The sequence below is a fragment of the Salvia splendens genome, chromosome 13 (assembly GCF_004379255.2).
Source record: "Salvia splendens isolate huo1 chromosome 13, SspV2, whole genome shotgun sequence".
Classification (NCBI taxonomy): Eukaryota; Viridiplantae; Streptophyta; class Magnoliopsida; order Lamiales; family Lamiaceae; genus Salvia; species Salvia splendens.
This window is the reverse complement of record NC_056044.1, coordinates 27,852,887-27,866,541: the sequence shown is the minus strand read 5'-3', so window position 1 is coordinate 27,866,541 and position 13,655 is coordinate 27,852,887. Positions and strand designations below refer to the sequence as shown.

At 42.8% G+C, this 13,655-nt stretch overlaps 2 protein-coding genes across 2 annotated transcripts; one reads left to right on the top strand and one right to left on the bottom strand.

Moving 5' to 3' along the window:
• Nucleotides 1–268: 268 nt before the first annotated feature.
• Nucleotides 269–4,076, top strand: LOC121760304 (probable LRR receptor-like serine/threonine-protein kinase At1g74360). The gene is made up of 2 exons (XM_042155966.1): nt 269–617; nt 766–4,076. The coding sequence occupies exons 1-2, from the start codon at nt 548–550 to the stop codon at nt 3,981–3,983; spliced, it is 3,288 nt and encodes a 1,095-aa protein (XP_042011900.1). The 5' UTR covers nt 269–547; the 3' UTR covers nt 3,984–4,076.
• A 112-nt stretch (nt 4,077–4,188) lies between these two features.
• On the bottom strand, nt 4,189–6,574 carry LOC121760305 (flavin-containing monooxygenase FMO GS-OX-like 9). The gene is made up of 7 exons (XM_042155967.1): nt 5,958–6,574; nt 5,657–5,727; nt 5,276–5,434; nt 5,119–5,201; nt 4,871–5,006; nt 4,602–4,775; nt 4,189–4,512 (listed from the first exon to the last, which is right to left on the bottom strand). The coding sequence occupies exons 1-7, from the start codon at nt 6,508–6,510 to the stop codon at nt 4,315–4,317; spliced, it is 1,374 nt and encodes a 457-aa protein (XP_042011901.1). The 5' UTR covers nt 6,511–6,574; the 3' UTR covers nt 4,189–4,314.
• Between the last annotated feature and the right edge of the window lie 7,081 nt (nt 6,575–13,655).

Genomic DNA, 13,655 nt, shown 5'->3' with positions numbered 1-13,655 from the left:
AGACAAATTTTAAGATAAATACTAGAAAAAAAGGACACATCAACTGACTTTTTTTATAGTTTGGATTCAAATAAACCGGTTAGAACATAGAAAAATCTGGTCAACTTAGGTGACCACCTTTGCCCCCATTTTGTAGTCAGAAATTCATCAACCTCTTCTTCTCCCTTTCCCACCTCACCACAGCAACAATAAAACCTAATAATACTAAAACTAGACACAAAAATTTAGTATATATTCATTTCCAATCTATCGCAATACACTATTCCTTCCCATTCAAAATCTGGTCAAATAAAACAAAAAGATAGTGTGTTTCACTTCACATCGCTAAAATATTCGAGCGTACGTGCATCTAGTTGCCGGGCCCACCCCCTACATTCAACAAAAAACAATTGACCTCAAAAACAAAAAACCAAAACCCCCCATTAATTTTCTTCCAAATTCCACATTTTCAATTCGTTAATTATTTTCCAAGAACATGAAATCCCAACCACAACTGTGAGAAGTAATTCCCAATTCCAATACAAGATCAATCTGGATCTCACTGATCATGTCAGAAGACGAATCCGATCACCTCCTCCTTCGCGCCGCAATTGTCGTCTTCCTCCTCCTCATCACAGGTATAAATTTAATCATTTCTTGCTCAATTATATTCTGCAACTGTGTTTGTTTATTGGATTTGAGAGTTTCGAGGATGATTGTCGGATTTGACCAGCATTTATTACACCAACTTGGATATGATATTAATCCTTTGTTTTTTTTTTGTAGGAGAGCTCGTGATTGGCCAATCACCGCTAGAGAGAGACAGAGACATCCTTCTCCAGCTGCAGACATTTCTCAATCGTGAAAATCCCATTGCCGAGAATCGAGGCAAGTACATGAAATGGAACTCCGGCGACGCCTCTCCATGCGCGTGGGAAGGAATTACCTGCGACAACTCCACAAACCGTGTGAAATCAATTGACCTCTCCGACTGCAACGTCGCCGGAGAGCTCTTCGATAACTTCTCTGCCCTCACGGAGCTCTCTCACTTAGACCTTTCATCGAACACCATCGGCGGAGTAATACCGGAGGACCTCGGCCGCTGCCGGAGCCTCAAATTCCTCAACTTATCGCACAACATCATCTACGGGGAAGTCAATCTCACCGGCTTAGAAAATCTGGAGGTTCTCGATCTCTCACTCAACAGAATTCAAGCGTTTATCCGTCTCACCATACCGGAAAACTGCTCCAGTTTAGCCGTGGCGAACATCTCCAGCAACAATTTCACCGGCGAAGTAGGAGACATCTTTGAAAAGTGTCTCAATTTGAAGTTTCTCGATCTCAGCTCGAATCGGTTGGAGGGAGACATATGGCCTGGATTCGATCAGATGGAGGAAGTCTCGTTATCGGAGAATCAATTTTCCGGCGCCGTATCTGCTGCAATTTTCTCCGAAAATTGCAGCTTGACATCGTTGGATTTATCTGAGAATCACTTCGTTGGAGAATTTCCATCTCAAATCTCCAATTGTAAAAATTTGGAGATATTGACGCTATGGGGAAACAAATTCAAGGGGCTAATCCCTAAAGAAATCGGATCATTGCCTAAAATCCAAGCGTTATATTTGGGGAATAACAACTTTTCAAGAGAGATTCCAGAAAGCTTAGTAGGTTTAGCCAATTTGAAATTCCTCGATTTGAGCAGCAACAGCTTCGGAGGCGACATTCAAGAGATTTTCGGCCGATTGAAGCAGGTGAGATTTCTTCTCCTCCATAAGAATTCATATGTAGGAGGAATTCACACATCTGGTGTGCTCGAGCTTCCAAACATCGTTAGATTGGATTTAAGCTACAATAATTTCTCCGGCGAGTTACCTGTGGAGATATCGCAGATGTCGAGCTTGAGATACCTAATTCTCGCCTACAACGGCTTCACCGGCGGGATACCTTCCCAATATGGAAGCCTCTCTGGCCTTCAAGCACTCGATCTTTCCTATAATAGCCTCAACGGATCAATACCTAACACTTTCGGCAACCTCAAATCACTCCTGTGGCTGATGCTGGCAAACAATTCCCTCTCCGGCGAGATTCCGCCGCAGCTGGGAAACTGCAGCAGCTTGCTGTGGCTGAATCTCGCAAACAACCAGTTTTCAGGGGCTTTTCCAACTGAATTAACCGCCATCGGAAACGACGTCGCGCCAACCTTCAGGCTCAACCGTCTCGGGAGCGATGAGGTGCCGGCTGGCTCGGGCGAGTGCACGGCGATGAAGAGGTGGGTTCCGGCGGACTACCCGCCCTTCAGCTTCGTCTACGACCTTCTCACGAGGAAGAAGTGTAGGGATTTGTGGGACAGGATACTGAAAGGGTACGGCCTGTTTTCGGTCTGCTCCCCGGGATCGAACATTCGGACGATGCAGATTTCCGGCTACATCCAGCTCAGCGGCAATCAGTTATCCGGCGAAATCCCCGAAGAAATTGGGAACATGCTGAATTTCAGTATGTTGCACTTTGGCCTAAACCGGTTCAGCGGCGAGCTGCCACCGGGGCTGGAGAGGATACCGCTGATGGTGCTGAACGTCACGCGAAACAACTTCTCCGGCGCAATACCGCCGGAGATAGGAAACCTGAAGTGCTTGCAGAATCTTGATTTGTCACACAACAACTTCTCCGGCCAGTTTCCGAGCAGCTTGAACAATTTAAGTGATCTCACCAAGTTCAACATTTCTTACAATCGATATATATCCGGCTCTGTTCCGGCCGTTGGACAGCTGGCGACGTTTGATAAGTGGTCGTTCGTCGCGGACCCTCTCCTCCGGCTGCCTCCGTTCATCACCAATGACACTAATGGGGCGGCTCCGGGGAGGAACAGGGGAGGAAGGAAGAATGAGCCTAGGGGAATAGGTGTGTTTTTAGTGGTGTTGGCTTTGGTTCTTGCTGCCTCAGTTTGTGGGATAATGACACTCATACTGTGTCTCCTTATTAAGAGCCCTATTGACTCGAGAGGGTATCTCTTGAATGAGTCAAAGGGAGTCGAGTTCGGGTCAGGCTCGAGCTCGTCTTCGCCATGGGGGTCGAACACGATCAAGGTCATTCGTTTGGACAAAACGGCCTTCACACATTCGGATATCTTGAGGGCTACTAGAAGTTTCTCGGATGAGCGAATCATTGGCAGGGGAGGGTCGGGCACGGTGTACAGAGGTGTGCTGCCCGACGGTAGGGAGGTGGCGGTGAAGAAGCTGCAGTCGGAAGGTGTGGAGGGGGAGAGGGAGTTCAGAACTGAGATGGAGTTGTTGAGTGGTAATGGACTAGGTTGGCCTCATCCGAACCTAGTCACACTCTACGGTTGGTGCCTCAACGGTTCGGAGAAGCTGCTCGTCTACGAGTACTTGGAAGGGGGCACCCTAGAGGATCACATCACCGACCGGATCGGCCTCAACTGGCGGAGGCGTCTGGATGTCGCGGTGGACGTGGCACGGGCGCTGGTGTTCCTGCACCACGAGTGCTACCCGAGCATCGTGCATAGGGATGTCAAGGCGAGCAATGTGCTGCTCGATAAGGATGGAAAGGCCCGGGTGACTGACTTTGGTCTGGCACGGGTGGTGGACGTGGGAGACAGCCATGTCAGCACCATGGTGGCAGGGACCGTGGGGTATGTCGCGCCCGAGTACGGGCAGACGTGGCAGGCGACGACGAAAGGGGATGTGTATAGCTTTGGTGTGCTGGTGATGGAGCTGGCCACGGGGAGGCGGGCCGTGGATGGTGGCGAGGAGTGTCTGGTTGAGTGGGCCAAGCGGGTCATGGGGGACGGCCAGAGGCCTCTGCCGGTGGCTCTGCTCGTGTCGGGTCTAGCTGATGGAGCCGACAAGATGGGCGAGTTGCTCCGGGTCGGGCTATGGTGCACGGCTGAGACGCCTCAAGCTAGGCCTAACATGAAGGAGGTGTTGGCCATATTGTTTAGAATTTCTTGCACACAAAAGGATTTTGAACATGTTTCTGATTTTCTTTGATTTTGTTCAACTAGGATTGATGTATAGGCTCTCTATGTTATTATTCTTTCTTGTAATTAACACACATTGTTACAAAGGGGAAATTTCACCATTTTTGCGTCATGTCGTTATTACAATAGATTTGACAAATAAACATCAATATTTCCTTCCCAAACCACACTAAAACATATTTTGACTGACAGCAGCAGAAAGTTTGACAAAATTGTTTGGTTTTCTCAATATGAAAAAACTTGTTTTATTTTGGCAATCTATGATGGTGAATTCTTGTAGTACTAATGCAACACATAATTGTGTTGTGAAAATTCAATAAATAGATCCATCCAGTTTCTAATTAGGTAGAATCTTGAGGTCCATGTTGAGTAAAATGTGTGCTGGTATAAGCAACTTGAAGCATCTCCTCATCTTGTTCATACGATTCGCGATATGTCTCCAAGTTCGCTTCAGCATTCACAATCGCAGAGATGCAAAGCACCTTCCTCCACTCCTCCAAATGCGGAAAACCAGTGTAGTTCGCGTATTTGTCACAATACTGCAAACAAATGGAAAGTAGCATCACATTGTGCAATAAGGTGAATCCCATTCATGAAAAGGAACTATATCAGCATAGTCTTTTTATACCTCAAACTCAGCAATGTCATGTGTGTAGTGCTTTGGGATGCCAGCAGCCTCCCTCGAGTCATAAAACTCCTCGATCGATTGCATCATAGCATCCCATGATGGCAAACTCCGTTTTCCAGACAAGAGTTGAGCAATCCATATTGCTTGGGATTCAAAGAAAGGAAACCCTATGATCTACACATTAACAATAAAAATAATTAAAAAAAAAACAAATTTAGCAAAACTTGAGTTAGAACACCCTAGTGTGGTTTTACATGGAATACATTTACCTTTCTTGGGATGCCAATAAAAGATAGAGAAGGTGCTAGTGAAGGAGGGAAGGTATGCTCATAGAGGGGTCCCACCCTGTCATCTTCTATCCTCACTATTCCTTTAGTATCAAGAAATGGGAATGAATATGAGTACCTACACAATGCCCACTTGTACTCATCAGCTCTTGTCATCCATGAATTAGTGTATGCTTCAAGATATGGTCACATAAAGTATAGTTTGAACTAAGCATGGTCATGGTGTTTACCCGGTACAGTATATGATGGTGTCGGCTATGATCCACGAGCCATCACGGAATAGGACCTTCCCGTCCTCGTGTAGGGACTCTATCTGCATCCATGAAGAAGCTATTAAAAGGAAATCAACTATGAAATGTTTTTGCTTAAAATGTTGAAATAACAAACCTGTGGTTTGAGGTTTAGATTATCATGTTTAGCAATGACTTTTGATAGGCCTTGAGAAATATCAGGGGATTTAGAACTTAGGTAGATCTCCTTTGCCACATTCACAAGCTCCATTGAAATGTCTTGTCCACTCAAAGAACTCCCAACGACCACAACTACCTGTAATAATTTAGAATAATCACATGAAAATGAAATATAAAGTTAGTTACTATCTATTTGCTGGTATGTTTGAGAGCAAAGTAATCAACCAATCATCAATAAAACTGATGAGATATTAGTTAGGTATGCATGTCTACCAGTAATTGGCAGTTAAACCTTTTCTTGCAAATTATTAATATGCCTTGTCTTATCTAAATAGTAAAAGATTAAATTCTATGTTACCTCATTCTTGAATGGATGTGGAACTCTGTATATGTGGCTGTGCATCTGTTTTCTCTTCCATGCATCCATTCCTAAACATATTCCAAGATCAAATATAAGTGGATATTGAGTCGAGAACGGATATTCATGAATCAACGAACTGATATTGAGTCAGAGTTGATACGTTTAGTGATGCCAGCTGAGATATTAATGTATTTGTAAATTAATATAGATTTATGTTCTGACTGTAAGAAAAGTTCTGAAACGAACCATCTCCCTATAATGAGATATATCTTGAATAGTGGAATATAAATTATACTACCTTTAATTGAAGGCAACCTTGGGTGGGAGTAATGTCCGGTGGCTACAACCACCGCGTCATAGACTTCCTCCACCTCCTTCTCCTTCTCCGCCTTGCTTTTCACCACCCACTTCAAATGCTCCTTGTCAAGAACAGGGAAGTCAAGCATCTCCACATTCTCAACCCGAGTATTGAACCGGATATGCTCTCTCAACCCGAAGGAGTCACAGAAATCTTGCAAGTAGAGAAGAAGCTCTTTATGGCCAGGAAACCTCCTCATGTCCCTACCCTTCTTGCCACGAAATGGAAAATCAGTGAACCCCATGATTTCTCGAGGCGAGATCAGCCTCAACGAGGCGTAAACGCTGCTGTGAACCTTCAAGAACCGGGTTCGGCCTAGAGGGTTTTCTTCCTCCACTTTAGAGTCATAGAGCCATTGCCCTCCAACATCATGCTTTTGTTCAATGACCACCACTTCATGGCCCTCCCTCCTCAGCTCCCGGGCTGCGACCAGACCGGCCGGGCCGGCTCCGATCACGCACACATTCTTGGACAAGTTCAATTCGGAAACCATTGTTATTTTGGTTGAGTTGATCTCACTTTTTTTTTGGTATGTATATATGAGATGTGTGACAAGAATTAATTTGTGTGATTGATATATGGGTCCATTGCATGTGAGGCTATTTATAGTTAAAAAGAAGGCCATGTGATGATTTGGGATTGCAAGTTTGGTAGATAGGAGACAAACGTGAAAAAATATGATCATTTAATACAACATATACGTGTTGGGAGTCATCTTTTGGGAATCTTAAACTCAAAGAAATAATGAGTTTTTTTCCCTCGTCCTTGTGTGAGGCTGTGTTAGAAATATTAACATAGATAATCACGAATATAAATAAAATGAATATATAAATTGTTTAGCTAGTTCCATAGAGTGTATTTAGGTCTAGCTAGGGAGCCTAAATTCTCTATAAGTACAATATTTGATCGCACAGTTGACAATGAGAGAAAGCAATTCTATATATATACAATATAAATAAATCTAATTCTGGTCGTACTTCATTATAAGAAAATATTCATAAGGAAACAAATCTTAGTGATGATAAAGTAAGCTTATTCATTACATTATCATTTTTTATATATATTTTTGTAGCCACTCATACTTTTTTTTCCACTCTGTTTTGGAAAACTATACTAGATCTCACTGTCCTTAAAAAATTGACAAACTTGTATATAACACAGATTTTAATGTGGAGAATGTTTTTTCTATATATTATTATCTACCTTAAATTCAGAAGGGAGTACTAAACAAATTAAAACACGTTCAAGCTATATAAATTGGTGCGCTAAAAATCCAACAAATAAGAACAATAAAATAACTAAAGCATCCAATGCACAGAAGATCCCAAACAAATCCATCGAAATCACCAACAAATCAAGATATTAGTATTTAATTATAAGGGACAATTTTTTTAGTTATTATTATTGTTATTATTAAGGGTAAGGGAGAAATTAGAGATTTAAGAAATAATAATCTTTTGGCAGACTATATCTATCATTTAATTAACGTGGAATGGGATGGAATACGAAATTAATTAAGTTGGTGGGACAAACATTGGATTTATTGAGAAAAAAAAAATAGAATCATGGGTCTATATTTCCATGTCATATTATCAGTACTTTTTATGTTATTTGAAAACAGTGTACAAATATGCTTCTGCGTTTGTTTTCAAAACTAATACTAAAAAAAGGTACTCATTTATATTATTATCAAAATATGATCTCACAATATTAACGATAGTGGAGTTATTTTGATTGACAATGATTTATTTTAAATGAAAATAATGTTAAAAAATGATTAGTTATAAGTAGTTAACAACTGTGAGTCATGGTTTGCAAATTACCTCACCATTTTAGTATTTTAGAAGAAAAGTCAGATACATGAGGTAGGTATACAATATAAGCTGTATGACCGACAATTTTTCAGAATTATTACCTATGATTTGTAGAAAATATATGAATTTTGTTGGAAGATATTCCGGAGATCAAGCAATCATCGAAGACAAGGAATGGTTTACACTAATTGGGAAGATTGATTTGTAATTGATACTTACCTAATATATGGGGGGATTACACAATCTAGGTTTATCATATTGGGAGAATTGTAGGCCTATAAAGTGCTGTAACATACATTGTAATTATCAACCAAGTAAATAAACCAAAACTATTCTTCCATACCGATTGTCATGGCATCCGAGCAGAGTAAAATCTGGCTCAGAAAATTCTCATCATAGCCACGAAACCTTACCAATCTCGGCCGAGAAGGCTGAAACCGATCCCAAGCCAAAGAAAACCATACCGATCCCAGCCGAACGGCTACTGATCCCAAACCCTACACCAAAACATGTCAGAATCAGATTCCGAAGGAGATAATAAACCCACAATCAAACCATCCAAGATGAAAACAAGCAAACACGTCACTGTTGCATTCAAATTAAATGGGAAGAACTATCCTTTATGGGCACGACTTATGAAAGTCGCAATAGGAAGCCGAGGAGGGTATTCCCACATCAAAGATCCACCGCCAGGACCGGAGAATCCCAGTTATGCCGAGTGGGAAGAGACCGATCTCGTAATGTTTTCGTGGATCATCGACAACATCGAGAACGACATAATCACCGACTTTGCTTACCACCAAACCGCGAAGGCAATCTGGGACAATCTTGCCGTGACATTTGAAGGCAAGAAAGACCCTTACCTCAACTACGATTTGGAGGACAAAGCCATCGCACTCCGTCAAGGAAACCTAGATCTCGAAACCTACTACCGACGGATCCACGAACTGTGGATTAATGTGGATAGGTGTCGAAAACAGCCAGTGGACTGCTGCGATAAGGGAGTAAAGCAGTTCCGAGAATTCTCAAACACTACACGGCTATTCAAGTTCCTCACGGGACTCAACCCGGAATATGATACAATCCACAGAGATATACTCAAGGAAAAACCGTACCCCTCAGTTGAAGAAGCTTACGAAAGAGTTCAGAGGGAGGCGGCTCGATTGAAGATCATGCCACCGGCATCCTCCAAACCCGCCGAAGATCCTGGCGTCGGTAGCGCCGATGCATCATCGGGGGAAATCGGGTATGGCTTTGGAGCACAGAGAGACCGACCGACGAACCGAGGACCGCCGCGACCACCACCCACCGGAGCCAATCACCAAGCCGGAGGAAGAGTCGACAAAACCAAACTTTGGTGCTCACATTGCGGGAAAAATAAACACACGCGAGATACCTGCTTTCTCCATGTAGGGTTCCCGGAGTGGTGGGATGAGAAACATAGGTCAAGGGCGCAAACGAAGTTAGCAGCCATCGGAGTCACCGAAACGGGGCAACGACCAGGAAATCCCCAAATTCAACCCAGAGAGGGGTCGGGAGGACCAAATCAGAATGTCCCAGAATACCCCGGCGGCAATAACGGCGGTGGCAGTGGAGGCGGCGGAGTACGGGTCGGAAATTTCATGGAGAGGGCCGGAAATCAGACAGAGGCTCCGAAGTGGAATGGAGGCGGAGGTATCGGGTTTGATCACCGATCAAACCCTAAAACCCTTTCCTTTTTACAATTTAATCCCCATACTATTAGAACCATGCAATTGAGTCCCCGATTTACGAATAATCCCAAATTGAAACCCCAGGTTATGAGAAATATGCGATTGAGCCCATTACTTGTTGATAATCCCAAATGTGACCCCCCAAACCCGAAAATTTATGAAAAACACCCCAGAACTTCTAGAAAAACCGAATTAGGCCCCCATGTCAGCTATGTTCCCACACATAACCAGTTTACACCCCTGATGAATATTTCCGCTGCTTTATCTGTGAAAAATATTGAAACTGTTAATAGGAAAGGATGGATTTTTTATTGTGGGGCCACAGATACTATGACTCCGGAAAAATCTGATTTCAGTACTTTTAAAGAAGTTACTAAAACCTTTATTAGAACTGCCAATGGGGAACTGATTACTATAGCAGGGGCGGGAACCATACAAATTTTCCCCACTCTTCGACTGTCAAACTGTCTGTTTGTCCCTAGTTTATCTCAGCGGCTGATGTCAGTAAGCCACGTAACAAGGGAATTGAATTGCACACTGCTAATGCATCCAACTTTCTGCATTTTACAGGATATTCGGACGATGAGGATCATAGGGCGTGGCACTGAGAACCAAGGACTCTACTACGTGGATGGGGTAGCTCACCATGGTAGTGCGATGCTGGCTCACGGATCCACGAGAAGGGAGGCTTGGCTGTGGCACAGAAGACTAGGACATCCGTCTCATGGTTACTTTAAACTTTTGTTCCCTAATTTTTTTTACCCAAGGATTTTACTTGTGAAACTTGTGTTTTGGCCAAGAGCCACCGACAGTCTTTTAAACCTTCAAATTCTCGAATGAAATTTATGTTTGATTTGGTACATGCTGATGTGTGGGGCCTGCACCGGTTATTAGGGGTAGTGGATTTAGATATTTTGTGACGTTTATTGATGACTGTACGAGAATAACATGGATCTATTTTTTAAAACACAAGTCTGAAGCAGCTGATAAATTCATCCTGTTTTTCCAAATGATACACACCCAATTTCACACAACCATAAAGACCCTTCGCTCAGATAATGAGAGGGAATTTGTTAACAACACTATGGCCGACTTCTTTCGTACTAAAGGTCTCGTACACCAAACATCTTGTGCTTACACACCCGAACAGAATGGGGTCGCTGAGAGAAAAAATCGAACCCTCCTAGAAATGACCCGTGCCCTCATGATTGAGTCCAACGTCCCTAAAACCCTTTGGCCAGAAGCCGTTGCGACATATGTCTACCTAACAAATAGACTACCCACCAAAATCCTAAACACCAAAACTCCCCTCAACGTCATTTCCCAACAAGCCCAGCTACCAGAATCTCTTACCATGGCACAGAAAGTCTTTGGGTGTACTGTGTACGTTCACATTCCTAAACACGAGAGAACCAAATTTTCCCCGTGTGCAACCAAAATGTATCTTCGTGGGGTATGGAGTCAATCAGAAAGGGTATAGGTGCTTTGACCCGAACACTAAAAAAATCATCACCACCATAAACTGCGACTTCCTAGAAACCGAGTTCTTTTATACACACCACCTTAGCAGTCAGGGGGAGAAAATCGAGACTGAGAGTAACCCAAAAGGTAATCATGAGGACTGTTTAAGTTGGTTTGCACCATTGCCAAGCCACTCAATTGAGGATCTACCAGAGTCAGTTGTCACTGCCGCCGAGCACGCCTCTCCAGAGTCTCCTCAACCATGTTCTCATGATTCTCCTCAGCCAATATCCGAGGTATGTCGGAACCAAACTCTGAAGAAAATGCTACAGTTGATTCTAACAATGCAGAAGAGGAGAATGTTGTAGACGGTGACACAGGGAGATACATTCATCCTCCATGGAGTACTCGAGGTATTCCCCCAAAGAGATACTCCCCGGAGAAGATTGGCAAGAAAAACAGATATGGAGTGGCTAACTTTGTTCAAGGCAATCTGAGTAAAATGGCCCGAGCATTTGAGGCTGCCCTGTATGACGAACAGGATATACCACAGACAGCCGAAGAAGCAATAAAGAGCAAACATTGGAGGGAAACTATGCTCACCGAAATGAAAGCCTTGATGAGGAATGATACTTGGGAGAAAGGGAAACTGCCTGAAGGAGTAAGAGCTGTGGGATGCAGATGGGTATTCACAATCAAACGAAGACCAGACGGTTCGATTGATCGGTATAAAGCTCGCCTAGTGGCAAAAGGATATACTCAAACATATGGGGTCGATTACGCCGAAACCTTCTCTCCAGTGGCAAAAATCAATACAGTGCGGGTGCTATTCTCGATCGCAGCCAACCGGGACTGGCCTCTTCACCAGTTTGATGTCACAAATGCCTTCCTACACGGTGAGTTGCCAAAACCAGTGTACATGGTCCCTCCCCCAGGATTCACTGGCGAGTTTCGGGATGGAGAAGTATGCAAGCTGAAGAGAACATTGTATGGACTGAAGCAGTCTCCGAGAGCATGGTTTGGCAGGTTTACAGAAGTAATGAAGAGATATGGGTACCAGCAGAGCAACTCGGATCATACGCTGTTCCTCAAAAGGAAGAATGGAAAGATCACGTGTCTCATCATTTATGTGGACGACATGATCATAACGGGAGACGGTGAAGAGGAGATAGGTGAATTGAGGAAGAACTTGTTCAAGGAGTTCGAGATGAAGGACCTAGGACTTCTCAAATATTTCTTGGGGATTGAAGTCTTAAGATCAAACCGAGGAATCTTCATAAATCAGAAGAAATATGTGCTCGACCTGCTAGCAGAAGTTGGAATGATAGACTGTAAGCCAGCCGACACTCCAATGGTGCAAAATCATGGATTGCAGATCCGTGAAGAAGGAAAACTCACTGACAGGGGGAGATATCAGCGTTTAGTGGGGAAACTTATCTATCTCTCGCACACCCGTCCGGACATAGCATACGCTGTGGGGGTGGTTAGCCAGTTTATGCACTCACCACAGGAGGACCATTGGGAAGCAGCCATAAGGATCGTTCGATACTTGAAGGGAACGGCAGACCATGGAGCGTTGTTTGAAAAACACGGTCACTTGGAGATACATGGATTCACTGATGCAGATTGGGCCGGAAACCCAAATGACAGAAAATCAACTGCCGGATACTTCACCTTTGTCGGAGGGAACCTTGTTACTTGGAGAAGTAAGAAACAGAAAGTGGTTGCTTTATCAAGTGCAGAGGCGGAATTCCGAGGCATAAAAAGCGGCCTCACCGAAGTGTTATGGTTAAAAAGACTCTTGACCAAACTTGGTCTCCACTCGTCACAACCGTGCAGACTATTTTGTGATAACAAAGCTGCAATCAGCATTTCGGAAAATCCAGTTCAACATGATAGGACAAAACACGTGGAGGTGGATCGATACTTCATAAAGGAGAACATTGAAGCTAAAATTGTCGAGCTGCCGTTTGTCAAATCCGAAGATCAGCTGGCTGACATACTAACTAAGGCAGTGAATTCAAAGTCCTTCAGAGAAGTATTAGACAAGTTAAGCATTGGAAATCCCATCACTTAACTTGAGGGGGAGTGTTGGAAGATATTCCGGAGATCAAGCAATCATCGAAGACAAGGAATGATTTACACTAATTGGGAAGATTGATTTGTAATTGATACTTACCTAATATATGGGGGGATTACACAATCTAGGTTTACCATATTGGGAGAATTGTAGGCCTATAAAGTGCTGTAACATACATTGTAATTATCAAGCAAGTAAATAAACCAAAACTATTCTTCCATACCGATTGTCAAATTTATATATAAATATATCAAAAAGAATGATCGAGAATTTACTACGTTATCAAGTTTTTGTTGAATTTTATAAGATATATATAGCAAGTTTATAAAGTTGGTAAATGGAAAAATATTTCCTATTTACCTTTATCTTTTTTTTCACAAAGTTTAAAATTAAGAGAAGGAAGTTACATTTAGTAACTAAACTTTTATATTTGAAAAAAAAAGGACAAAACTTGCAGGTAAAAACACGTTAACTCACATTTCCATGTAAATCGACAATAGCAATTATGCAACTTAAAAGATAAAATAAAAGTATGTAGCAATCATGATATTATGTGTATTTCATTGAAACT